General features: G+C 44.5%; 1 protein-coding gene across 1 annotated transcript in view; it reads right to left on the reverse strand.

Annotated features, from left to right (window-relative positions):
- Positions 1-2,061: 2,061 nt before the first annotated feature.
- The window catches only part of LOC139449019 (nuclear pore complex protein Nup93-like), a 34,221-nt gene continuing 8,427 nt past the window's right edge, over positions 2,062-27,855 (reverse strand). Inside the window, exons 9-24 of the mRNA XM_071230503.1 lie at positions 27,394-27,526; positions 26,518-26,615; positions 25,715-25,774; positions 25,379-25,456; positions 24,222-24,397; positions 19,668-19,859; positions 19,119-19,245; positions 17,674-17,746; positions 16,589-16,633; positions 16,137-16,253; positions 15,389-15,507; positions 14,019-14,136; positions 13,149-13,232; positions 4,394-4,464; positions 3,285-3,351; positions 2,062-2,561 (exon numbers count right to left, since the gene is read on the reverse strand). Coding sequence (XP_071086604.1) covers positions 2,442-2,561; positions 3,285-3,351; positions 4,394-4,464; positions 13,149-13,232; positions 14,019-14,136; positions 15,389-15,507; positions 16,137-16,253; positions 16,589-16,633; positions 17,674-17,746; positions 19,119-19,245; positions 19,668-19,859; positions 24,222-24,397; positions 25,379-25,456; positions 25,715-25,774; positions 26,518-26,615; positions 27,394-27,526 — 1,678 coding nt within the window. The 3' untranslated portion in view covers positions 2,062-2,441. The remainder of the gene's footprint in view (positions 2,562-3,284; positions 3,352-4,393; positions 4,465-13,148; positions 13,233-14,018; positions 14,137-15,388; positions 15,508-16,136; positions 16,254-16,588; positions 16,634-17,673; positions 17,747-19,118; positions 19,246-19,667; positions 19,860-24,221; positions 24,398-25,378; positions 25,457-25,714; positions 25,775-26,517; positions 26,616-27,393; positions 27,527-27,855) is intronic.

The raw sequence follows: 27,855 nt of genomic DNA on the forward strand, positions 1-27,855 counted from the left end.
TGGTAGCTGACCTTCACCTTTTCCTATGTACCGTTAACTGAGATGACTACAGTCACCAAGTGTTCTCTCTACAACATTTTGGCTCAATACCTTGTAAGGTTCCTCGTATAAATGTATTTTCCTACCTCACACAAATCTGTCTTTGCGTTTCTTTATTTTTGAAGAGTATACATATTCATGTTACAAATCTCTATCTGTTATACTGTGTGGTAAACAACTGTGAGTTATGATGTGAGTTATGTAGTTTATCTCCCACATATATACACAGACAATGAGTCAGACACACACAAACACCCTTTTACAACGTTTTAGGTGCAACAGAGCACGCTTTTTCTACGAAGATTTCAAACATCATACGATGTTGTTTGACCGCTTCTGTGGTCGAGTGGAAAGAGCATCTGCCGGGAGAGCCGAAGGTTGGTGGTTCGATCATACCAAAATACGTTTGAAAATGGTACCGGTTACACTACCTGGCGCATGAGTGATAAAGGTGATAAAACAAGGACTGGCCGGTAGCAATGTGCATTCGAATCTGCATTCTGGACGTCCGAACCAGTGCAAGTAGCCACCCACCCCAACAAGACACAGACACGCTATATGTCAATGCAATATTCTTCAACGCGACATTAAACCCCATTTCACCTCACCTCAAAAGTTGTTCAAGGACTAAGTAAAGTTTTGAAAGAGGTTATAGGGAGGAATTTTCAAATTTGACGCATTAATGACCAAACGATATCCGTTGCAATTCCCTATTTTGATACCCCACTCACACACAGTATACTGACTCAAACAAGGTAACAACCATCTTTTGGTATGGCCCGGCCTGCAATCTTGCCCCAGACCTTCCGATCTCCCGGTGGACTCTCTACCACTAGACCAAGGAAGCTGTCCTGACAAAACTAGGGTCCTTCTGGTGCGCATCTGATATTTCAACTCATGACTAGCAGTGTCTGGCAAAATTGTCTTGATTAACAACCTTTCAGACTATAAATACAACGGTAAAGGATTAAAAAGAGATTTCATCCAACACAAAGGTAATAGGGGAATGAAATGTTCTTGCATGTGTTCAACATTGTTCCAAGGTGCTGACAAACCAAAGATCATTATCATGGCAAATCTGTGACTTGAAACCCATGATCAGCAGATCCTTGCACAATTAAGGGATGCAACTCTGCACAGACAAATGTGTGATCTTTACACCAGTGGGCCATCGGTGGCCATTACACATGGTACCATGATGGGGAATATAACAGATTTATTGTTTTCCTGAGTTGACTCCACACAAACATTCCATTGCTCCTAACCTAATTTCAGCAAAGGATATTGTGAATATACACCCCATATTTATGTTTATTGTTTAACACTGCATACTGTAATATTTCAGCTACATGAGATAAGCTTGTAAAATAATCAGGTTTGGAGCAGATAACCAGTGTTTAATATTAAGAGCAACATTCTGTGTTGTTAGGTAAGATGACAGGCAATAACCCTGTTAACAACAGCATTCTCAACCAAGCTTTGGGTATTTATCTTTTCAACACAGGGCGATCTTAGCACTAAGACTATCGTAACTCCCATTCTTTAGACTTACGACAATCTTTGTGTTAAGTTCACTATGGGTATTTATCTATTCAGCTCTGGAAAACACAACAGAAACACTTCCTGAATTTACATTTCTATTTATTCTTTTTCAATTAGCCACATTTGATTCTGAAGATGATAAGATATGTACAATGACGTGATGTTGGATGACATCTTGGTATGTACAAGACAGAGAGGTCAACTAAGTTCACATCACAGTCTCTATTATATTACAATAAAACATAATAGTGAGTGAGTATGGTTTTACGCTGTTTCAAGGAATATACAAGCAGTATCACAACAGGAACATCAGAAATGGGTTTCACACACTGTACCCATGTGGAGAATCAAACCCATCCGTTTGGCGTGACGACTGAATGCTTTAACCACTAGCCCCCTCCCCTCCCCCCCCCCCCCCCCCCCCCACCCCCCACCCCCCACCCCACCCCCCACCCCCCACCCCACCCCCATCCTGTTGGGTCAGGAAGACATGATCAGCCAGGTCACAGTTCATGACCAAACTACTTTTATTCCTTTTAGGAGCAGTCAATAGTGATGGATAAATATCTTAATTCATTTCAGTCAGGGTTTGTTTCGGGTTTGCAGGTAAGGTTTTTTTTAAATCAGATGTACAGCCAAAATAAAAAACTTTCATTAGCACTATCATAAATGAAAAAGATGAGCTACATGACAGAGTGGTACTTTGGGGTGAAACAATACAGCAAGATCATGATACGATATGTATCACGATACATAGGTAACGATATGCATTGTGTTTACAAGCAAATGGATTCCACTTTAACATGTAGGTTACACTCAGTTGACTTCTCTGTTGATTAATGATGATCAGTTGAAGAGTATCAGTTCATCAGCACTTCAATCTGTACAAGTCTGGAGTTTGTATCCCCTGGTAACCGGTATGGCAGCATCCCAGCAAACATTATCAGGGCTCTTGCTTGACTCCTCAAGTAGTTCAAATACTGAAAAAAGTTTGAAGAAATAACAATCAAAGAATGGAAACACTTTGTTTCCAATATGAAGGCATCCGTTCTCAACATGTTCAACGAACATAACTATCAAGAAAAGGAAACATTTAATTTCTAATATGAAGGTAACCATTCTATGTACAGCAGAAACAAGAATCAAGGAAAGGAAACACTTCATTTCTAATACGAAGGTATCCATTGTCATATATATATATATATATATATATACACACACACACACACACACACACACACACACACACACACACACACACACACACACACACAGAGATGAAATAACAATCAAAGAATGAAAAACTTTTATATGCAATGTAATGGCATTCATCCTAGAACATAGGGTGATACAACCAAAATCATTACATAGTGTTCCTGTCCTTAAAGTATCTTTTTTGTTTTACAGAGAACTTTGCATATACTCAATATCAGTAATGACAAAACACAAAACAGATTCTATATTCCGTTCTGAATAAAACAAAACAAATTAAGATGCCTTATTCCATAAAAAGTATACATATTTTGGATCTGACTTATGATTACTGTTAATCATATACTTCAAAATCTATATATACATATATTTTCAAACTAACCTCTTGCATTGAAAATAAACATTCAAATTTTACACCCTCAAAACAAAACAGCTATCAACTACAAACAGAGGTGTATAAACTTATTGCAAAAATATGTTGTATAACTGACCGTATCCTTTCCCCCATCGTCCAGTCGTCCTCTCTGTCCTGGTGTCGGACTTTGGATACCAGCATTTCTGAAATAAATAAAGTGTTCTACATACATACCTGGTTTCTGTCCTATTTTTTTATTACGTTCAGTCATGTACACAACCACAATAAGTAACTGGTTATAAACCAATATAGTAAGGAAGGACCAGTCGAGTCAAGAAAGTACCAGCTGAGTCAGGAAAATACAAGTCAAGTTAAAAAAGTACCAGTCAAGTCAAGAAACTACCAATCTCATTAAAATGAGATCTTAGTTTTCGCTACCACTAACAAATCTGAAGTCATCCCATTACGGGTCACATCAGACCATCCTTTCGCGAACTTTGACCGACAAGAAGTCTACATTAGCCAATCAGAAAGCAGCTTTCACATGCTTTACGGCACAAGTTTCAAACTGGCAACTATGTTTCGAAATATCTTTTGACAAATTCTTGATTAAAAATTTGAAAACTAAACAAAAGAACATTCTGGAATGACTAATAAATGGCACAGATTGTATGGATTCAGCCATAAAGCCAATAACTGTAGTTTGGAATACCCTGTGTTAATTTTTCGAGGTTGCGCGATTAGAAAACTACCAGCTGAGTCAAGAGAGACAATCAAGTCAAGTCAAGTAAGTACCAACTGAGTAAAGATTTTATGTACCAGTTAAGTTGAGAAAGAACGAATTCAGTCAAGAAAGTACCAGTTGAGTTAAGTAATCATCAACCACAACATCTTAGATCCAATTAATGCACTAAAAGGTGGTAGACATTAATTGAAAGATGGCTATATTCTTTGTTATCTAACACTATCTGATAGCTTATGCCTAATATCAGCTATTAATGCGGAGCGAGTGTTTACTAATGATGTTTTTGGCAAAAAAGAGCACTATCATAACAGGGAAGATCTACATAAAGTTTCACAGACAAATTGAAGGCTGGCCACAGATGGCTGCAGATTTATGCCTCTTCTATGACCAGCAATATGAAGACACCAATTGCGATGCAAGCCCAGAGATCTCAAGATGGCTGCAGCATTTTGCTTCTTCTATAACAAGCAGACTGAGTGTGTGCTGCTTGTGTTGCTTACCTGAGGTTCTTGTACTTGTTGTGGAGGATGTTCATCACAGCAAGGAGGATGTCTGGCAGGCACCGTCTCACCTACACCAGTTAAACATGAGTATGAGTGAGTGAGGGAGTATGGATGAACACTGCTTCAAACAGTATTTCAGCTATATCACAGTTTTTGAGGAAAACTCAAAGTGATGCAGGTCTTAGATGTTTAACACTTTGGTGAAACCCACAAGGTTATTGTGCATACATAATCAAAGCAAATCTGTGATTAAAACTGCACAACTAAATGCCAAACTTCTTACCAGTACAATGATATTTTATTATCCTGAAACTGAACACCTAACAAATACATTTTAGCAAACTTAACAAGTAAGCACAATAACTCTGCTACCTGTCAAGATGTCCGTGAAAACATTGGCAAAAAATTACACTGGTAATATTAATTGTTATCAACTGGTCCCTCAGGGCATAGAGTGTGATATTCCCTGTATGCCAGTCGTTGTACCCTGTGAGGTGAGGTGAAATGGGGTTTAACGTTGCGTCCAAGATTATTGCACTTATATAGCGACGTGCATGTACGTGTGTGTGTTTGTGTGGCTGCTTGTACTAGTCCGGACTGATGCCGATTTAAAGTGCTAGCTCACTGAGATACCATGCCGCAGCTTAACATGAATACCCCACTCAGACACAGTATACTGACTCCGAGCCGACCAGTCCTTGTTTTAGCCCCTTAATGCCGAGCGCCAGACAGGGTAACAAAGAGTACCATCTTTTAACGTCTTTTGGTATGACGCGGTCGGGGATCGAACCCTGGACCTTCCGCTCTCCGGGCGGACACTCTACCACTAGACCAGGGAGGCGGTCTTGTACCCTGTGTGAAAGCCAATGTACCCTGTGTGAAAGTCAATGTATCCTGTGTACAAGCCAATGTACCCTGTATACGAGCTAATGTACCCTGTATGCGAGCCAATGTATCCTGTGTGAAAGCCAATGTACCCTGTATGCGAGCCAATGTACCCTGTGTGAAAGCCAATGTACCCTGTGTGAAAGTCAATGTATCCTGTATGCGAGCCAATGTACCCTGTGTGAAAGCCAATGTACCCTGTATGCGAGCCAATGTACCCTGTATGCGAGCCAATGTACCCTGTGTGAAAGCCAATGTACCTTGTATGCGAGCCAATGTACCCTGTGTGAAAGCCAATGTACCCTGTATGCGAGCCAATGTACCCTGTGTGAAAGCCAATGTATCCTGTAGGCGAGCAAATGTATCCTGTGTGAAAGCCAATGTACTCTGTGTGAGAGTGTCACAAGTTCAACTGTAATCATGCTATGTTGAAGTCAAAGCAAACTAACGCATTGCCCTCATGGCCCATGTGTGGGAACAGCTCTCTCGAACACAACCTGCAATTCGTGCTAAGCATGCAGAAGGCAACTATATAAGCTGGGTTTTCCTAACTGTTAGTGAATGTTCATAGGAAATGTCTTCCAAGTGTCATGGGTGTTTTGAGCCTGTTAACCTTGTTAACCTGGCTAGGCAGCATCATGCTGGAAGTAATGACATCAGAGTGACATCATAGTTGTTTAAAGGGGAAGTGTACACGCAAAAATCACTTTATTTCTTTTTCTAAACAAAACGCAATTTTAGAATTAGTTAGTATCTGTGTTTGAAAATATACACTCATTTTTTTTCACAGTGAAAGTAGGAAGCTCACAATAGTACGAAAGTGATATGCCGTTATGAGGCCTTCGTTTTACGAGCAAAATAGGCCTGAGTTATCCCCCTTAGATTATGACGTAATTGGTGCCAATTCAACTGGGTCCCTGTCTATTCTCAACGCAAAAGATATCAAGGACCAGTTTGCGGTAAAACAACATGGTCTACGACACACTCCGGCGCAGTGGTGACTCAGCATAACACAATTCTGGCTGGCATCTGAGATGCTAGAATCACAAAACTTTTACAAACCTGTAGAGGTTATGAATTCTCTGATGAAATCCTCCTTGGGGCACTTATTGCATTTTCCTTGCTCAAGAAAATCTACATGACATAGTTGTAACCATTTTCCTTAATAAAAAATGTTACCACACAAAAAACTTCGTTTTTGTATGATATACGACCACCCTTACGGGGCCTCACCACCAACGGCGCCTCACGCCAGGGGGAGCAACTCTCACCCAAATCACTTTCCATATGTCAAATGCTGACGGAATGTGGGGAGGTGGGTGGCCGTGCCCCAAGGAGGATTTCATCAGAGAATTCATAACCTCTACAGGTTTGTAAAATTCTCTTTCTGATTAAATCCTCCTTGGGGCACTTATTGCATCAGGACAGACTCCCAAAGATAATCTAGGAAGTGGCATCCGTCAGCAACAGGCGTAAATAAATACATCGTATTTGATTATTCAACAAAATAAAATATTGAGTTCAATAAATGGAACCAACCTTATCGTGAGGCACCACCGTCGAAAGGCGGGGGCTAGAGACAGGGCGTGGTCGACCATATATTATGATAAAGCCTGTTTTTGCGGCTTGTCATAAGTTGAGAACTCGAAACACCTCCCACCCCCACACTTTTTTTGAACAAGTGATATAGGGGCGTAGATCACGAGAGACCATAACCAGCGCTGAGCTAGGCCAGAGGGTCCCCGAGGATCGAAGGAGCGCGTGCGCAAAATACGAGTATTATCGAGTAGTACGGACTGATATTTATCGACCGCAGAAGATAAAATCCGGATCATTACCGAGCAGTATAACCGGAGGACTGTCTAAAATCTCGAATGCTCAATCGGCTAGAGATTAGAACTTTGCCCCGTTCGGAGAACTGACTGACCAAACCGAGTACGCTCGCTTGAGTGTTTGTCGAGTTGGTAAGGTTTGATGAATCGTGCTCGGCTGGCTCCAAATAGCCGCGGAGCAGATCTGCTCAATGTGCAGAGCCGCGGCATACGCTTTTGACGCAGCCACTGCTCTAACCTAATGAGCCTTCAACCTGGTAGGGGGGTCCCTGCCTGTAAGCGTATACGCTGTACAAATGGTTGAAACTATCCACCTCGAGATAGATTGTTTACTCGCAAGTGAGCCAACCTTCCTACCGCCGTAACAGCAAAATAGTTGGTTATCCTTACGGACACCAATATTTCTGCTGATATAGGCCTTGAGAGTCGTGCGGACATCCAAGACATGAGCATGTCTTGCAGTGGTCCCCGACGAGGAAGGCTGTGAAAGAGCAGGTAGCTCAATAGGAGCCGTTCACGTGGAAGCGTGTGCGACCCTTTGACGGTAAGAGTCCGGTAGTCGAAAACTGACTCTGTCCCGGTGATATTTATCGACCGCATGGAAGACAGTTATTTCGGGATCGGCTGACATAACACGAATGTCGCCTACCCGTCTGCCGGACATTACCACCACAAGGAACGCCGTCTCCCAGCTCAACAGCTGAAGAGAGAGAGACGACAGATCCCGAAAGGAAGGACCGGACAGCCAATCGAGAATGATTGACAAGTCCCAAGGGGGACTGATCCGCCGGACTGGCGGTCGGATCCTGTCCACACCTGCTAAAAAGCGCTGCACTAATGGGTGTGCACCCAGAAGTGCCCCGTCGACAGTGACGTGAAAAGCTGCGATAGCTGTAGAGTACCCCCGGACTGTTGATGCGGCCAGGCCGTCATCTAGTCGCGACTGGAGAAACTCAAGCACGGATACGAGATCTGCAGAAAAAAAGATCTGCAATCCCTCTATCGACACACCAGGGCGCATAGCAGGCCTATCTATCGTACTGAACGTTTGTCGAATCTCTCCGCGAAGCCAGTATTGTGTCTGCAACTCGTGCAGGAATACCGCTCATCTGGAGGCGATTCCTGACAGTGGCCAAGCCACCCATTGAATCCTGGGATTCGGGTGGAGGGCCCCGTTCTGGGATAGGAGGTCCGGTCATAAAGGTAATATAACAGGAGGCTGAGCCAGAAACCTGAGTATTACTTGAAACCCACTCTGCGCCGACTAAAGAGGTGCCAGGAGCACAATTAGTCGCGCAGGCTGAGTGCTTAGCTGAGACAGGACCTTGGAAATCAGAGGTACTGGGGGGAATGCCCACAGAATTCTGTCCGTCCAATCTAGCTGGAAGGCGTCCGGTGCCACTGACCTCGGGTCGTGGACTCGGGAGCAGAACGTTGGTGTCTGGTGATTCATCACAGACGCAAACAGATCCACCTGTAACGGCCTGTATAACAGGGAGAAAATCCCGAATATCCCCGGGTCGAGCCTCCACTCGTGAGGAGCGAGGATCCGGCGAGACAGAGCGTCCGTACGGACGTTGTCCACCCCCGGGAGATAAACAGGTAGCACCCTGATATCGTGAGAGTCGCACTATAGTAGGAACTGCCACGTCTTTCGTCGAAGCGACGGAGACGCCGTTCCCCCCTGCTTCCGGATGTAAGTCATCGCCGTTTGGTTGTCCATCTCTAGACGAACCACTTGGCCACGAAGCAGACCCGGGAAGCGTTGGAACACCAACCTGACCGCTCTCAGTTCTAGCACATTGATATGCAGTTTGATCTCCTGCTGGGACCATAGTCCCGAGGCAGTGTGATCATTCAGAACGCCTCCCCAGCCGGAGAGTGATGCGTCTGTTTGAACTGTGAGAGACGGAACGGGAGTGTCGAGGGGGAGCCCCCGGGACAGATTCCCAACCTCGGTCCACCACTGGAGGTGTGTTATGAGCCACTACGGAGTCTCGAGCACAGTCTCGAGATCTTCCGAGTTCGCCCAAAGTCGACAGAGTGCTTGTTGAATGGGACTCATTCTCAAGTGCCCCGCCAGACCAAATCCACTGTCGCCGCCATGTTGTCCAGTAACTGGAGCTATGTACGAGCAGTGTGACTTGCGCTTAAGGGACTTGATATCTTGTGACAGAGATACACGTCCCCTCACCGTGTTGAAATTAGCCACTAGGAAGACTAGATTCTGAGTGGGGCTCAGATCTGACTTCTTGAGACTGACCATCCACCCTAGAGTGATCAGAATATCTATCACTTGTTGTGTAGCTATCTGACTCAGGGATTGCGATAGAGCTCTTAGTAACCAGTCGTCGAGGTACGGATGGCAGAACCGACCTTTTGACCTGGCCACTTGGGCGGGAATCAACATCAGCTTGGTGAACACCCTCGGGGCCGTGAAGATCCCGAATGGTAGAACCCTGAACTGATAACACCTCCCGTCGAAAGAAAACCTCAGGTATTTCTTGAACTCGGGGTGTATTGGTATGTGGAGATAGGCGTATTTAAGTCTATTGACGTTAGCCATTCTCCTGTCTCGACAGGTGAGGTCACTGTTTGGTGACTAGGAAACAAGTCGAGTAGAAGCCCTTGCTTTCCTGCTCTCGGGACCCGGTTCGATCGCAGCTTTCATAAGTGCGTCGACCTCGGCACGGAGGATTTCCGCCTTCTCTCGGGTAGCAGGCACCGGAGTGTGCTTTATCCCGGAGAAGGGGAGGGGCGGATGATGTTTCCACCGAGGCAAATGGCCATCCCTTAAAATGGACGGGGTCCGGGGATTGTGATGTAACTGTCTCCGATTCCTTCAGGAATAGAGCCAGTCGGCCGCCTACGGGGACATCCGGCTGGAGGCAGTGGACCCCGGCTGTCGGCAGTTCGATAACTTGCGACTCAAGGTTCACCCGGGGCTTTCCGGGCGCTAATGGGAACCCATCGTTCCCAGCCCCGCGAATAAGCTGTTGGTCTCGACCAGCTGCCTTGCCCCGGCCCGTGCCTCTCTTGCTCCTCCCGGCGCCCTTATACCTGAAGGAAGCGGCGGCTTCCAAGCAGGTGTGGACGTCTGACCCGTGCGTTAGCGTAGGAGGGGACAATTGGAGAGGCCCGCTTACGCGGTTTTAACGCTTGATACCTCCAACATGGCCTCATGAGTCTTTGATGGAAGTATACAATTGAGCGGCCTCTCGGACCACCTGCTGAGCCCCAGGGAAGAGGGTGGCACCCTCTTATACGTCAAAGCAAGTAAGTCTTGGCGTGTGTAAGTCGAGTATTTAGATACCGACATCCACCGCCTGCGCATGCCCATAACAGCGCACATCATCTGCGAGGGACAGCTATGAATAGCGTCCCGCGTAAGATAACTGAACTTCCGTTAGTTGCGCGGCCAACTCCGAAGAGTCGACCGGCCCCTCTCCCGCTAACTCCCTCTGTACAGCCGACATACACGGAGTGTACGGACACACGGAGCTGTTGGCATGCATTATGATATTGCTCCTCGAAGCATATGTAAGCAGCCTTCAACTCCGCACCGCACGCGGGAAAGGGGGGGCAACAGCCGGCCCTGCTTGACCTTAGTCAAGTTGGGTGTCTCCGACTCTGGCATGGGCGCAGCCACCTGAGGCAGTACCTGGACAATCCTGTCCCGCACGTGCCTCTGCACCCGGCCCGATGCCGAGTCCCGGTGCCGAGGTGCCGGAGGTTCAAGGGAACCCACCTGGCACCGGGCTAGGTATCCACTAGTGGAAGCCTCGGCCTCGGAAGAGGCGTCTGGCTCCGCTAGGGAAAATTGTGCGTCGGTAGTGCACGGGCCGAGCCGGCGCCCGCCACCACTACGCTGGGGATCGACCACGAGCCAGAGCCGAAGCTCGGTCTCGGATCGTCTCCGAGACAAAGGGAACCAACCTTGCTCCGGGGCAGGTATCCACTAGTGGAAGCCTCGGCCTCGGAAGAGGCGTCTGGCCCCGCTAGGGAAAATTGTGCGTCGGTAGTGCACTGGCCAGCGCCCGCCACCCCTCCGCTGGGGAGCGACCTCGAGCCGGAGCCGAAGATCCCCGAGATCAAGTGGCCTGCCTCGGCCGGCGCCGGGCATAACACAGATCACGAAGCCGCGTCCGGCGCCGACAACGGGGAAGGCTCAGCCCGTAGCTCCTGCCGGAGCCGAGACTTCACCTCCTCCATCATCGACGCCATCGGCGACTTAAGTAACGCAGAACAGTCTGCCAAAGACAGTGCAGGAGAGAGTGCAGTGCTTACTACGGGGACCCTCTAGCCTTCTCCCCCGGCGGAGAGGGAGCGGGGGAGACAATCTCGGCAGCTTTTTTACCCTTTTTAGATGGGGAGGGGGGATGTCTTAGTAGATCTGATATCTACCCCAGCCTTTATAGACCTCTTTAAAGTGGAACAAGTCAACTTGTCTCTTTTGGGGGGTAAAGGCAATGTCCTCCGCCAGACATATCAGGCAGCGTTCGTGCCTGTCTTAGAACAACCCGTACACAGTTTGAAGGTCTTTGTAAACAATACCGTAATTTCTGAGGTGGGCGGGAAGGGTATTAACGTGTATCAGTGCTATATAAAGATTGGAAAGATACGTGCTTAAATTGTGAAACTAGAAGCAAAGGCGTAATGTAGAATGCGATTTGTAACGCGATACTAATAGCCAATGTCATAGTTTAATTAGAACACCAAAGGGGCGTGTTACGCGCTAAGGTGTAAAACCCGTAAAAAAGGTAAGTGTAGTTTATAAATTAACACACCACCTTGGGTTTTGTAAAGGAAAAAATTGTAGACCAATGCTGTATGATATAACAAAACCCCAAGCCGTTTCTTAATGGCCTTGGTGTTACATGTATCAGCCCGTGGAACTACAATATGGATGCCATTACGGCCATTCGAATTCAAAGGTACCGTGCACGTGGCGTCAATTACAACTCTATAACTTCACAATGCGAGGTATTACGCCTTTGCAATGAAAGAAATGTACCATACATACAGTTTGGTCTGCCATGGTTCTTGTCGAACGATAGATTTCTCTTATTTTGTCTTGTGTGAAAAATCAACACGTCTGTCTCTTACAGATGACATAAGGAAAGTGATTTGGGTGAGAGTTGCTCCCCCTGGCGTGAGGCGCCGTTGGTGGTGAGGCCCCGTAAGGGTGGTCGTATATCATACAAAAACGAAGTTTTTTGTGTGGTAACATTTTTTATTAAGGAAAATGGTTACAACTATGTCATGTAGATTTTCTTGAGCAAGGAAAATGCAATAAGTGCCCCAAGGAGGATTTAATCAGAAAGAGAATGTACCTACACCACGTGAAGCGGCTCTAACAAAGCATGATGACGTCATAATGTTTATCAATTGGCACCAATGACGTCATATTGCAAGGGGCATAAGCCATGGTGTTTTTGTTATGGAAATAGAACACTTGGTAAATGTGAAAAATATAAATCGTTTTAGTGCAAAAAATATGTCAATTAAATATGATGTTTTCATATTTTTGTCTATGACACTTCTATGTTAACACTTTTAATGTGGAAAAAGTACAAGAAAAAATGGTTCATTTCCGTGTGAACTTGCCCTTTAAGAACCTTCAGTGACCAATATCATTCTTCAGTGGAAGATACTACACCTTGCATTGTAGCAGGACAGCAGGATGTATGAACCTTCATTGACAAGGATGTGACCGGTCCAGATAGAGATCGTGGCAGCCTCTCATGTTGACTCGTGTTTACCTGTTTGGTTACCTGTTTATTTGTTGGATAAAATGTTTGTGGGCCCATTGTATGTAGTCTTTTTTTAATGAACTTGTGTGATCTGTGAATACATTTTCTGTTTTGTTTACGGCAGTCATGTTGTCCTATACAGGGATGGGGCTGTGTACTCTCTATGCGAGCTGATGCACCCTGACTGCGAGCTGATGCGCCCTGAGCCTACCGCTGAATCTGATTGACAATGAATATCATGACTTGTAATATACATAGAATGGTATTAAAATACATCCTTACCTCATCTGTAAAGTGTCGGAAAGAGTTGACTCTGTGTTCAACTTCCTCTGTAGTCAGTGGAAGCAACTTCAGCTGTTTAACAACCTGTAACAATATAGTACTCATAGACAATCTCTCAAACACAGAAGCTACCATAAGTAGCAAGCCCAGATGAGAACAAGCAGCATTTCACAGTCTCTGCTGCAGCCAGCCCAGATGACATGCAACATTTCAGCCCCTTGTGCAGCCAGGGCATTCATGATAGGTCATGTTCGTCCCAAAAAGAAGGGCTTCGAATATGTATTTCACCATATCCCCATCTGTTCATCGTTTAATATGTATTACATCATAAGTTGTCCACCAGTCTCCAGGGAGACATGGGTTGATATACCCTCAATGTTAGTTTATGTTCCCGGAGTTCGAAGGGTAGTTCAGAGTCGCAGCCAGCCAAGGGGTACAGCAACCCATCTCACTCGAAGGATCTGTGGACAAATTATCATACCACACACCTAATTATATTGCAGGGATCGCATATGCTTCCATGCATTGGTCCGAATCGGTAAGAATACCACAGTTAGGCAGTCATCAAAAAACAAAACAAGCTTGTGAGTTATTTCCCCTAGATCTATTTCAAAGGGAAAATATTGTAACTATGTGGAGAACGGTGACTTACATCATTAATACGGGATACAAAATTGCGGTTGGTATGCTGCAAATATTATACAAACAGTTTGGCAATTTGAGCTGGGAACATAAGAATGTACCTGACATGTTAGCGGGGGTACATTGAAAATAACAAAATGGGTCTCAGCCAATCACAATCCAACATTCATATGTAAGGTAAGATAATAGTCAATCACTTTAGCCTTGGTACTTCACAAGGATTCTCACCTCTAAACCTTGGTCCAAGCTACCAACATGGTACAGGTCGAAGAAGGTGATCAAGTCGAGCAGAAGGTAGAAGGTGTTGGATGTGGCCTGTGTGCCCTCATAACCAAGTGTGCGATACCTGCAATCAGGGGGCATCATTACTGAATTGATGAGTATTGTTTAAATGACACAATTTAAACTTGCTAACAATGAAATGTGATCAGATTTCAGTTAATAACGACAAAAATACGACTTGGCATCTGACATGAAATATCCATGACAAACCAAAGAAGTCAATGCCAATTTTAACAGTATTTCAGTTATTTCACGGCATGTCAGCTTGATGTGGGAGTAAAGCCCAAAGTGATGTAGGTCTGAGACGTTTACCAGTTTGGTTTTGGTTTGGTTTGGTTTGTTGTTTAACCCCGCACTCAGCAGTATTCCAGCTATATGACGGCGGTCTGTAAATAATCGAGTCTGGACCAGACAATCCAGTGATTAATATCATGAGCATCGATCCATGCCTTTTATGACAAGCATAGTCACCTTTTACGGCAAGCATGGGTTGCTGAAGACCTATTCTACCCCGGAATCTTCGCGGGTACCACTTTGGTGAAACCCTGAGCACAGGTATGGTGCTGACAAACCTCGAAACAGTCAGGGCAAATCCAGGAATTGAACCCATGATCATAAGTTTCTCATACGCCTAAGGGATGCAACAGTGAATTGCAGCACCCTAGTTGATTGGGTCACCCCAAACAAAAGAAGTTTGTTTTGTTTTTTATTGTACAAGGTCAGTTCAAGGAATACAAGTCTTATCAGGAGATTCACTTTAAATACTGTACATCAGTAATTTCTATTGCCATTTATTGATATTGTTCAAATTTCCGCATCATACTGTGTTAACCACAACATGACATACTTGACAACAGTTATCCGACTTCTGTGTGTGCCCACTTGTGTTTGTGTTGGTATTCTTGGTTGTGTGAAAAAACTCCCTCCTCACTCATAAGAAGATGACAAATCTCCCCCGACCCCCACAAATTTGAAAGAACAAATCTGATTGTTACAGCAAGTCTAACTTGATGAGAGAATTTCCATCTAATCTGTCTATACAAGGGTAATTATTGAGCTATCAAAACAATACCATGGTTCAGCCCCTGGTTAATACATGTAGCAAGTTTGGATTAAAAATCTTTTATGGTTTTCAAGTTATGCTCCAGAAGCGAAATATGGATAGACAGACAGACAGACCAGATGATTATACCTACCCGCATTATATGCCACGGAGGATAACAATGTGCCAGTCTAAACATCAAAATAATCTATGCAGCCTTACAGTGTTATCATGAACAACCATATGGTCCTGAATGACTGTAGCACAAACTGACCTCTGAGCAATACCAAGAGCCATGTTCTTCAGCCTGTCCCTGTTGGACTGCGGCGCCCCTGGCTGGGAGATCACTTGACTCAGCAGTTTGTTTAGTAGGGTCAACGTCTTCTCATGATTCTGAAACATCAATATGAATTGTTTGTGTGTTGTGTAGGTGTATACAGAAATATTTCAGCCATATGTCAGCTCATAAATCATCAAGTCTGGACCAGACAAACAAGTGTTGATACAATGAAAACGTCCCACAACGTCATGGTGCAATGACATGCAATCAACCAAGTCACTGAGCCGAACCACCTAAGTCACCTAGTACGACAAGCACAGGTGGCTGGGAACTGGAATTTCAATCTGGTATCCACATTCACATCATAACTGGTAGTTACAATGCAAGGACCTCTTAGGGGTAACCACATGCTTAATGTGAATCACATCAACAGTCAACTAATATTAATACACCCTCGAACAGTTTATGCAAAAAAAAAAAATCTCACCTCACAATTTTAAAAATTTGGATGAAAATGTAGTAAGATAGACACAATTTTTATGGATAACAACTTCTTTTATACTGTAAATACTGGAAAATGTAGTAATTAATAAAAAGTGGTCTTATCAGCCTTAACACCAAGAAATTGTACTTGGAACCCACAAGGCTGTTGTACAGTGATCAACAGTACCGGTATGTCCTTAAAGCTAACGGGAGGAATATCTAAAATGACATAACTGTATATATGGTTAAGGAAATATACCTTCGCTAAATCAAATAACATCACAGCATCTTCAAAGAGTCCTTTAGATTCTGTATCCTTGGCAACCAGCTCTATTATCTTCTGGGTGTCTCTGTTGAACTTGTCAATAGCACCAGGCTGAAAGTCAATGTTTGAATTGCCTTGTGTTTATGCACTTTTTACAAAATAATACATCTGTAACAAGAATTCTGTGAGATATAATCTTCCTTATATGAGCTAAAACATGATTCACCATTCAGGTACAAATTCATGTAGTTTAAGGGAGACAACTGTCCCAGACTTGTCAGCTGTTGTTAAGGCTGCTAGGGGCTTTGGCCTTTTTCATTTAATAATGTGGCGAGGGACTTCTACCGTGGATGTCTCTTGGGCAGGGAACATGATGTGTTGGCAGTTCACGTGTTAGCAGAGACAAAAGAACATCCTGGTGTTCATCGGATAAAGTCAACACTTACTTTCCTAGTGCCATCTCTTTCTAGTTTTCCCAGCAGCATTTCAAACTGGAAACAGAAAATTGATTACGTGTGAAATTAACTTTGACACTTCACTTCCATATCATATCTCCAATTACAATCAAATACAATTAAGAATACATAGAATGTTCTAATTTATCTGAGGTCTGTATTTTTAAAATCTTAACGATTTCATCTAAATTTCAAGTTGAGAAAAGAACAGAGTTTATATGCTGCACTGGGTGCACTTATCAACAAATTCACACTAAACAACACAGGCATATACAGAACATAAGGAAATGTTGACAGCAACATACAGATCTATTAATAGTCTTAACATATTTAACATTAAAACGTCCATATGTTAGAGTGCAAATGTTTAGCAAATACATAAAAAAATGTAGATTTAAATATTTCCAACAATTTCTAAATGAGTCGCCATACAGTGCAAAGATGCCACGCATCAAATTAACCATATATTCACATAGTTAAAAGAACATTACTTTCCTACAATATCCGCAAATACAGCAATACTTTAACTATATCACGGAGGAGTGGAGATAATCAAATCTGATTCCAGTTACTGAGTAAGTAAATCGTTTGTACAGCAGTCAGCTACCTCAGTGACTGGGAAGTCTCTTTGCAATATTCAAGCATGATTTGAATTTTGAAAAATATGGTAAGGGGCCTGTATGAGAAGAAGTTTTCTTAATTGCGCCACCAAGTTCACCTTGACCAACAAATCCCAATTTCATGTCTTCATCACGACCAATGATTTGTCACCATCTTCGTTAACACTGCAATACTCATTCATACAAAATTCCTTCTGTAATTTGCCAATTAAGTATGATTTGAACTGGCTACATCAAGCATTTGCGCAGTGCTCTTTATAGCAATTCGAGTTTCACCATTTGCTTTGTGACTGACATGCCAATTCCACAATGTGGACAAGATGGAAGCCGGGCTAATCATCAATGCGAAAATGGGATTAGGTCCACCTGAAAACACAATGCTTAAACTTGCCCTATTGCACACTTTGTTCAAAAGACAGTGCCTGAGAAACCATTGCTCTCAGTTTCAATGGTTACCTCTCTTGTTTCCAGAACCAGCTCACTGACACAAGACATGAACAAGTTGTCGTCACTGCTGGTGCGTAAATCCCTACAACCAAAAACAGAAACTATCATCAAAAGTAGTCTTCATCATGCATAAATTATAACATTCTTATTTTACTGAAGCCTTTGACTGAACACATTATCATGAAATCATTACAATCATTATTGTAGGTATCTGGTGACTATAAACTGTTGATTGTGTAATAGAAAATGCTATGACGCAACCATGATATACAGCAAACAGAGCATCACATCACATCACATCACAACAGGTAAAGAATATCACAAGACCCTGTACCTGACCTGTTGGCTAGAATCATAACTTATGTTTTCTTCATTAGAGAGCTTTCACACAGTTCATACAATTATTTTCATTGACTATTGATTTTTTTTCAATTTTGGTGACCTTGACATCTCAATAAAAGTCATCCATAGTTTGTGCAACTGTTTATAAGCAGTTTGCAATCTTATTTGAAACGTCGTGACCTTGACCTCCAAAGTAAACCAATCATTTGATGGAATAATCCCCTAAAACCCCTATTGGGCTTGTATGCAAGTATGCAGATTGTCATGTACAGTGAGCATGTGGTACACAAAATTCGATATTTAACTGATTACAAATACCCTTCATTTGGAATTTGTTCTATTGTTGTTGAAGGCAGTGTCGTTAGAGACAGTGTAGAGCATGTTCTGTGAAAATGATTTTGATATTTAATAGATAAGGAGAATTAAGATTCAGTGCTAATGGATGGACCATCTTCCCGAGGGAAGGGAGTTAACTGACTGTAAAAGTCCAGTTTCCACCCTTGCCGAACTAGGCTGGATTTCTGGGTTCAATTGTAGCGCCACCATTGGCTATTACAAGTTATGTACCTTCTATGTCCCTCCTGTTGACCAATCAGCTTCAACCTCTCATATCACTTGCATTTGCTTCAAACAAAATGTCAGAACCCAATCAAGACAATATGATTGATAATCAAGAGGATCTATATTGTAATAAAACGGGTCTTACTTCGCGAAGCGCATCAAATCATGTGAGTACATTTACTATTAACACAAAAAGATTTGGAAACTATCTGTTGACGCTAAGTTTCTTGTACATATGCTTTGCAAATCCTGCAGTCGACCGAAATTTGCACAGCAGTTTATCAACCAATTGTCAATTTTGTTATGTAATTTTGATTGGACTATGCATAGACTCATTAGCCAAAACATAACTCCATAATTCCAGCCTAGATCGGCAAGGAGGGAAACTGGACTTTAAAAGTCAGTTAACTCCCTTGCCTCGGGAAGATGATGGATGGACAGACAAAGACCTATAACATAAGCTCACACTGATCATACCAAAACCAGGTGACCCAAAACATTGGGGCTCAAGTCAAATATTACCAAACGATAATAAATTAGTCAAATTTTACCTGAGGAAGTAGAAGTACTGCAAGGCTTCCCGAGCATCAGTAGCTTCAAACTTGCGTGTGTACATCATGATGAGTCGAGCCAGATTCAGCCTCATCATTGGGGGCGTGTCACTGGAGTTACTGGATACTGGAAACATAGATTTCAAAATAACAATATAATCTCATGTGTCTCAGTGTCCAAGTTTGATATTGTGATGTTAGAAATAGTTCTATTCATGAATTACCACCTCCCTGCAATCCCACAAAAAATCAGATCTCTTACTTAGCCTGATCTTCAGTGCAGAAGGGGATAAATATTTGATTCCAATGACATTACATCCCCATCTCGAAAAGAGTGAATTCTCATTCTTTTATCTCAAAAACATAATTTGATAAGTGTTCCAAAACTTTAACCAAATCAAAATGGTTATAAAAACGTCTGCAAGTGTTATATCAGCAAAAACATCCTGATTTGAAAGCAATTTATCTCTTTAGTTGACTGGGAGTGCAAGGAGTTTCCACCCATACACAGGTTAACTTCAACACACAAGACTGCAAGGCTCTACTCACACAGCTGTGCCTGACAGTTGACTGGCAGTGCAAGGAGCTTCAGTTCATATAGGACAAGAGCCACATGAACAGCATGACATCGCAGCCTCTCGATCCGGGACAGAAACTCTATGGCGGCCTCAAACTGTGCCGTCAAACAGAGTACTTGGAAGTACAGGAATGGTTGACTGTAGCCGTTAAAGTGACTCTCACCTGGAGAACCGAAAAAACAAAATTGTAGAATTTTCCTATTCGGAATATTTTTTAAGTAATATGTTACCACTGTTATACCGAGGCTGTTGTCTCCCACAACTGCTGCTATAGCGAAATCTACCACAGAGATCTCAATTACCTCATACAGCATGTGTGTAGCCACCTAGCTGCCATGTGACACCCTTCACTCTTGTCTCCTTCGAGAGCAAGTGCTCGGGGGACGGACGGGCGGGCTGCAGCCCAGTGGTAACGAATACTTATAGAATATTCCGAATAGGAAAATTCTACAAATTACATTAAGTAATACGTTACCACTGTTATACCAAGGCTGACTACCGCAGTAGGCGGTGGGGAGCACCTACAACCCGAATGCTGACTGCTAGCGTTCCTTCCGACCAGCGGAAGTAAACACCAAGGCGGAAGCACTCGATGCGCAGGCACCTAGCTAGGTGTTACCCTATAGGAATACCAAAGCACTGTCATGCGCAGACCGTAAGGCTCAATCGTCATTGCCAAAACGATTGGTTACTCCAAACGGCCCCACTGGATAGGTATTTCATCGCCGCAGCGGATGAGAACACTGTATCCGCGTGAGCTAAATCTGAGATCAGGTTAAACAGTCGAAAGAAGGAAATTAATTTCATTCAGACCGTATATCCCCGAGCAAGCCTACTAAATGTATGCATTAGGCACGTGACCTAATTCCAGTATTCGTAAGCATGTATCACAAGGTTGGAATACACGACAGACAATTAAATGCATAGAATGTGTGGTATCAACGCTGTCGGCGGGTAAGCATAAGCGTCCAAGCCCGTCCAGTCTAACACGAGAGCATCATGATCGACGGCCCTCGGGCCAGGGACTGGTGATACTAACAACAGGAGTTGATTGTTGAACCGCGTTGCGAACAGGTCGACCATCGGACGACCCAAACGTTCGCACAGCCACTGAAACACCACTGTGTTCAGCATCCACTCTGTGGGGCTCCGATCCCGAGGCCTCGATAGAGCATCGGCCAGTACGTTCCGCACACCTGGGATGTGACGGGCGCGTATCTGGCACGGGACACTGTCCACCAGAGCGTAAAACTCGAACGTGAGATCAAGTAGCGAGTGACTGTGGGTTCCCCCCAGTTTGTTCACATAGGACACTACCGTCATGTTGTCGGTCGCCAGCATGAGCCGGGCGTCGACGGGACGATGCTTTCAGTGATTGAGTGCGTTGATGACTGCCTTGAACTCGAGACAATTGATGTGAAGACCTAGTTCGTCTGCGCACCGGTCTGGGGGGTACAAAGAGGCGATGGGACACCGTGTTGAACCGACCTCCGATGAACTGCAAGTTCTGAGAAGGGGTTAACTCGCTCTTGGGGAGATTGATAATCCACCCCAATTGCTCCAAGAGCCGACGTGCGAAAACGAGATGGCGTGACAGGGTGTCCGTCATTCGATTTGCGACTTGCGAGTCGTACCGGACACCCCTCCGGTGGAGGAAACCCACTATGGGGGTAATTAACCGGGTGAACAGCCAGGGAGCGGATGAAAGACCTAATGGGAATACAACCCATTCGTAGTGCCTGCCTTGAAAGACAAACCTGAGATACTTGTGATGATCCGGGTGAATCGGAACATGCAGATAAGCATCGTTCAGGATGATCGGAGCGAGCCAGTCGGACGTCATGATCAGTGCTTTCAGGTCCGCCAAGCTCAACATTCTGAACTTGGGCGGCTTGCGCAGGTAGAACTCGTTGAACGATTTCAAGTTGTGAATCATTCTGAGTTCGGCACTGTCCTTCTTGGGAACGAGAAATATCCTGGAGTAAAACCCCGGTGTTATTTCTGGTAGAGCTAACTCCCGAACTGCCCTCTTCTCCACCAACCTGCCGATGGCATCGGCGAGGAAGGGAAGATCGGTTTCCAAATAGAAACCTGCCGACGGGGCAACGGTGAGGGGCGGATTCGCTTTGAGATCGAGCCGATAGCCGTACCGAATCGTGTTGACCACCCACGGGTCGTCGAACAATTGTTCCCAATTCTCCCAGTAAGTCTGGAGTCTGGCTCCCACTGTGGAGAGGGGGGCCTGACAGGCTGCGGGTTCGCCTACGGGCCAACCGAAGTTGGCGCAGTCGGCATACGAACCCCTCCAATGAGAGTCACCTGGAGGGGCCCTTGCCGTCCTTAGACGACTTGGGCTTGCCCCAGTTCCCCTTCTTCCCGCGAAAGGGCTGCTGAGAACCCTTACTGGAGCCCTCAGAGCGGAGCTTCTTCCCAGAGGAAGAAGCACCCGACCCCTTAGGCCTGTCGGACGCAGCATCCTGGGGCGCGCTCCGCTTTGGAGCGGCACCCAGGCGCCTATGCAAGGACCCCACAAGATCCAGTGTGTGCCGAGAGGCCTCGGCAGACGCAGCGGCCTGTTGTTCCTTCAGAACCCCAGGGAACTTGTTATTAAACAGGGTCCGAGCAGACCAAGGCTGCGAAAGGAGCACCTCCTGATTGGCAGCGTCCAACCCTGAAGCAACCAGATAGAAAATGGCACGTGCCGGAAATAAAGGCCGAAGCCCTGGCAACGTACTCCAGGGAAGCATTTAAACCAACCATCAGTTGTAAATGTGCTGGTCTCGGTCCGTAGGAAAACCTTCGACCACACTGGCCGCTGCAGCCAGGTATGTGTCTCCGTGAGACATTGCCAGCATGGAGTGTCGAGCGAGGGTGTCCAGCTGTTGCAAGGTACCTTGTGGTACCCTGGCAACCGGTGGGGCACGGACCCCCAAACCCTCCACATGGGCTTCCGCGGAAGGACCAGCCTCGGGAAAGGCAAGGTCATGTACCGGGAAAGACCCTTTCCTCCACAACGGTGGAGGTAACGGGAGACCCCGACCGGAGGCAGCCGCGAAGGCCTTCTCCAAAGAAGGCTTAATCCCGCGCAGCAAGGTTGATGCCGGGAAAGCCTTGTCGGACGTCTTGTCATACACCTCTGAGGAACCCACAGAACCGTGGATTCCCCGCGGTATCGGCAGGGGCTTTGGCATGTCCTCGAAGAGGCGACGGAATCCCCAGATAGCCCGAGGGCCGCAAAGGGATCCGCCGCAGCCGAGGAGGTGGTACCCGCACAGGGACCCCGACCGGACGAACCGGCCACCACAGGGGTGGAGGCGGATTGGACGTACAGTCGGTAACGCTCAAACTCCGCAGGCCCCAGACCTTCGCACAGGGTGCACCGGGTGTCGCCGCAAGGAACCCTGCACCGCGGGCAACGATCGTGAGGATCCCGGGACGACAAAACATTTCTGAACACCGCGCAACTCCAGGGAGCAGGGGTAGAGGGGGTGGAGACTGGGGACAATTCCATGTCAGACATTGTTTGTATTCTATAAACAAAGAACAAAACATGGTTACAATGCACGCACCACAATGATTCACAAACGAGCATTTTCACAAGAAAATAAACGAGCAATGTGAACATATAACATACACATATAACTTTTATATAAAGAAATAAGTGATGTTAACCCCCAAAACATACAAGAACAGGGGAAACGTAAAACACAACGTGCATACGCGAACCCTGCAAGTATATAGAAAAAAGGGCGGGAAAAATTTTCCATTTGGCGGGAAAATTATAACCAAGCGTAGCTACCGCAACGCCCCATAAAAGCACAGTTTATTAGAGAATAAACTATAATAAATATCACCAAATATTCAATGAACGCTTCAGCAGGAGGGAAACACGTCTTGCTTAGCAGACGAAGGAGACAAGAGTGAAGGGTGTCACATGGCAGCTAGGTGGCTACGCACGTGCTGCATGAGGTAATTGAGATCTCTGTGGTAGATTACGCTATAGCAGCAGTTGTGGGAGACAACAGCCTCGGTATAACAGTGGTAACGTATTACTTAATGTAATTACTGTTGGTTTAACGACAAGAATCTTTATGACTACGATTAAGATGCAATGTACATAGCTGTGGGCTAGGACTAGGTTTTACTTCAGATGGACTAGAGTCCTATACCAAGGAACCAATTATCGGACCAAGGGAGCTAACTCACATCCTCACTTCTCTGACATGCACATTGGAGACAAGGAAGAGAATCAGTATGAAGTACCTCAGCAAGTTTGTCTCTATAATGAAGTTATATCTATCCAAACATTTGAACTAACTAATCATCTACTGGGGTTTAAGGGCAGAATAGGCCCCCATTTTTGTCCTTAGGGAGCAAACTAAACAGAGATTATATGAGACTTTTCTGATCAAGTGACACTGTTCCCTGACAGAATGGATCTTTGCTCATTTTGCAAAGTCTGTCAGATATAATTAATTACAATCACTCAGTCAAAGGAAACAATAATTAACAGAGACATCTTTACCATAATCTTTATACAACAGTGTCTGCAACTTCTGCAAAGTAAACTGCTCCTGCCCAGTCTCATCTGGTTCAAACTGGATCTGCCACAACTTGAGCCAAAGGTAGTCATCTATCTTGTCCGAGATCTCTGCATGATCTTCACTGAAGTCACACTGGCCAACCACACAGTACACTGCCCTGAAACAACAGGCAGATGACATGAAGTACATTCACATAGTTGTGGATTTGGTCTTCAGACAATGATTGATTGTGAGTGATTGAGTATGGTTTTACGCCGCTTTTAGCACTATTCCAGCAATATCACGGCGGGGGACACCAGAAATGGGCTTCACACATTGTACCCATGACGGGAATCGAACCCTTGTCTTCGGCATGATTCAGACAATGAAAGTGATGACCTACAAAAAGAAACAGCGCATGAGCAACCACTGATTTATAGCGCAAAGCCTTGTTAAAGGTGTCAACCAATGGGTTCAGGTCACGATGAGGTGAGGTCAGTGGGTGTAGCAAGGAGATGCACATCTATTGTTGGGGCAATGCTTGAACAGACGGCTTGGTGGAGGTTGACATCATCCACTGACCACCCTTTGTTGATGTTTGTCTCACAACTGGGCTGCAGTCATATTCTCTAAACAGCCATCAACAGTGAAACAGGTTTCACAGATGCAACACTACCCCAGCATTTAACAATTGTTTACACACATAAACACACAGTATATACAGTGCCTGACTCTCATCGATTTTCTCAGCTCCCTGGTGCAAGAGTAGCCCAGTCATATGAGGAGACATGCTATACAGAGTTGCATCCCTTAGGTCTGCTAGAAACCTATCATCTGATGGTAAACTTCTAAGTTAGTTGTTTGTTTGTTTGTTTTTGTTTGTTTGTGTGTTTGTTGTTAAATGACGCACTCAGCAATATTCCAGCTATATAACAGCCGTCTGTAAAAATCGAGTCTGGACTAGACAATCCAGTGATTGACATCATGAGCATCGATCCACCCAAATGGGATACAATGACATGCATCAACCAAGTCAGCAAGCCTGACCACCTGATCCCGTTAGTCGCCTCTTCACTAAGACCCACATTATTTCATGCACACCACGAGGTTGACACTGACACTCTTTCCACTGGGCACTCATCTACTGTCCTGTTCTCACCTTTTGTACGGGTCTGTGCTGTTCTTGACGATGCGTCGATACTGTAGCTTGATCTTCGTGTCGCTGCCAGGACTCAATCTGTGAGAAAAAGAACTGAGATTAACTTCAGTGGGTCTTGTTCTTGATCCAGAAATGCAATCAGCCAATGGTATGTTTGTGGCTACACGCTGAGTGTGTATGGTTTTACGTCGCTTTAGCAATACTCCAGCAATGTCACGGCGAGGGGACACCATATATGGGCTTCACACTTTATACCCAATTGGGGAATCGAACCTGGTCTTTCGGCATGACTAGTGAACGCTTTAACCTACCCCCCTACAGAAGACAAGCACCCACCTGTGGTCCGAGCTGTTGACGTATTCCCTGAAGGAGCCTGGGAAGTCATCCAGCTGATGCCTGTAACAGATTCACATGCAGCAATATGTAGTCACTTCCTGTGAGAGGGAGCAAATATACACATGGAAACTTAGATTTTCTAGCGGTCTGAACTTTATATAACGACTGAATTATCTCCCTTTCCTAAAGTTAACATTCCATAATATAAGATGTACTTCTGATTTCATGAGGCCCTGAGTTCAGTGGTATTCTTATATTTGTTATTGTCGACTTGTTCATATTCGACTGTACTATACCTGTGTGATGTAGTTAGTTTTGGTGACAGCTGCTAGAGGAAAGGTGTTTTCAATAGCTTTATAAGGCTGAAAGCATTTTGACTTTCACTGTATACTGTCACCTGATTTTAACTTGAGAATTGCCCTGGTATGAATGTAGAATACATGTACCCACTATCTCGGTGTCCTGTGTTGAAGCAAGGAAGCATGCTGAGTGGATAATTTCTTCACACTGTTAACATGGCTAAGTTACACTGACCCTAGTTGAGAACTGATCTGATGGTCAATATATCTCAATACTAAAACACTCACTGGCCACTGTGATCACAGGACCATAAGGGAGATAACTCATTTTCCACAGTTTCTGGTTTCTATTTTCCTATGTAGCGAAAGTTGACTTTCAATTGATTTGTTACTTATTGCATCATTAATAAAGAAGTTGAAATCCACATGTCAACACATCTTCATTGTCTTCAATGGCAACTACAGCTTCTCCAATGCCACTTAAAGATATGTTTCATTACTTACGAAGCTTTTTCCACAACTTGCTGAGCAGCCTTAAGATCCCCACATCGAAGACAGTAGTAGATGAGCGCCCACACTGGCAGACCCTCCAACATGCCCTCCTGGGAACAGAGAGTGTCACAGACTGTGTAGATACTTAGTCAAACACCACATTGTCACAAAACTCAATTAGTTCCATGCCTTTGTTGGCAGGATAGTCATAATCACTGGACAACTCTGTGTTATATTAAAGTCATGCTTCATTAAACAACATAATCTTGTTTCATGGTATCATAGTGTCTGTCTGATATTTAACGCCACACTCAGCAATATTCCAGCTATATGATGGCAGTCTGTAAATAATCGAGTCTGGACCAGACAATCCAGTGATTGGTTGGTTCGTTGGTTGGTTGGTTTGTTGTTTAACACCGCACCCAGCAATATTCAAGCTCTATGATGGCTGTCTGTAAATAATCGAGTCGGGACCAGACCAGATCCACGCATTTGGGATCGATGACATGCATCAACCAAGTCAGCGAGCCTGAAAACCCGATCATGTTAGTCGCCTCTTACTACAAGCATAGTATCATTAATAGTATCCTATCTTTTTTTAACATCTAGAGGTAACAAACTAACAAGCATGAAAGACTCATATCCCCGCTCCCAAGGTATGTTCTAATGAGTACTCCTCACCACAAAAGCTGCTTGGGACTTCTTCTAAAGAGACAATGACACTTAATGAATCAATCTGAGAGCACCCATGTCCATACCCCCCACTTTTTGGCTGGGGATATGGGTTGTAGAATCTGAAATCCTATAGACATAAGCTAGTATCTCACTTGATACAAAGTTTTGGTATTTACAAAGCTCGGTAATACATACATAGGTGTTGACGCTTACCTCTGATCCCCGCACTGTGACAGGGGGTCTGACTTTCAGGTAGCTCTTCACCAGGTTGAGTGTTCCAGGGACTCCACCCAATTGGGCTTGTTGCAGGTTCACATAGATTGTTGTATGAATGTACTTTACATACCTGAAATAGCATTTTCCGGGGTTTTATAAAGTAAGAGACAAAAGGAACATATTTACACACAGGTTCAGCATACATTCATAAGGAAATACGGCTGCCAATTGCAATGTCCAGGACGGAAGATAATACCCATAACTTTTTATACCAACTGTACCTCACTCAGCAATATTCCATCTACATGTCAATAATCAAATCTGGACCATACAATCCACATGGTCAGGGTACCATGACACGCTATCAAACAAGTCAACGAGCATGGCCACCCAATCCATAATGTCTCATCTTTCGACCAGCATAAGTTGCTGTGGTTCAATTCTAAGCGGAATCCGCAT

The sequence above is a fragment of the Haliotis cracherodii genome, unplaced genomic scaffold (assembly GCF_022045235.1).
Source record: "Haliotis cracherodii isolate W230 unplaced genomic scaffold, xgHalCrac1.p SCAF_10, whole genome shotgun sequence".
Taxonomy (NCBI): domain Eukaryota; kingdom Metazoa; phylum Mollusca; class Gastropoda; order Lepetellida; family Haliotidae; genus Haliotis; species Haliotis cracherodii.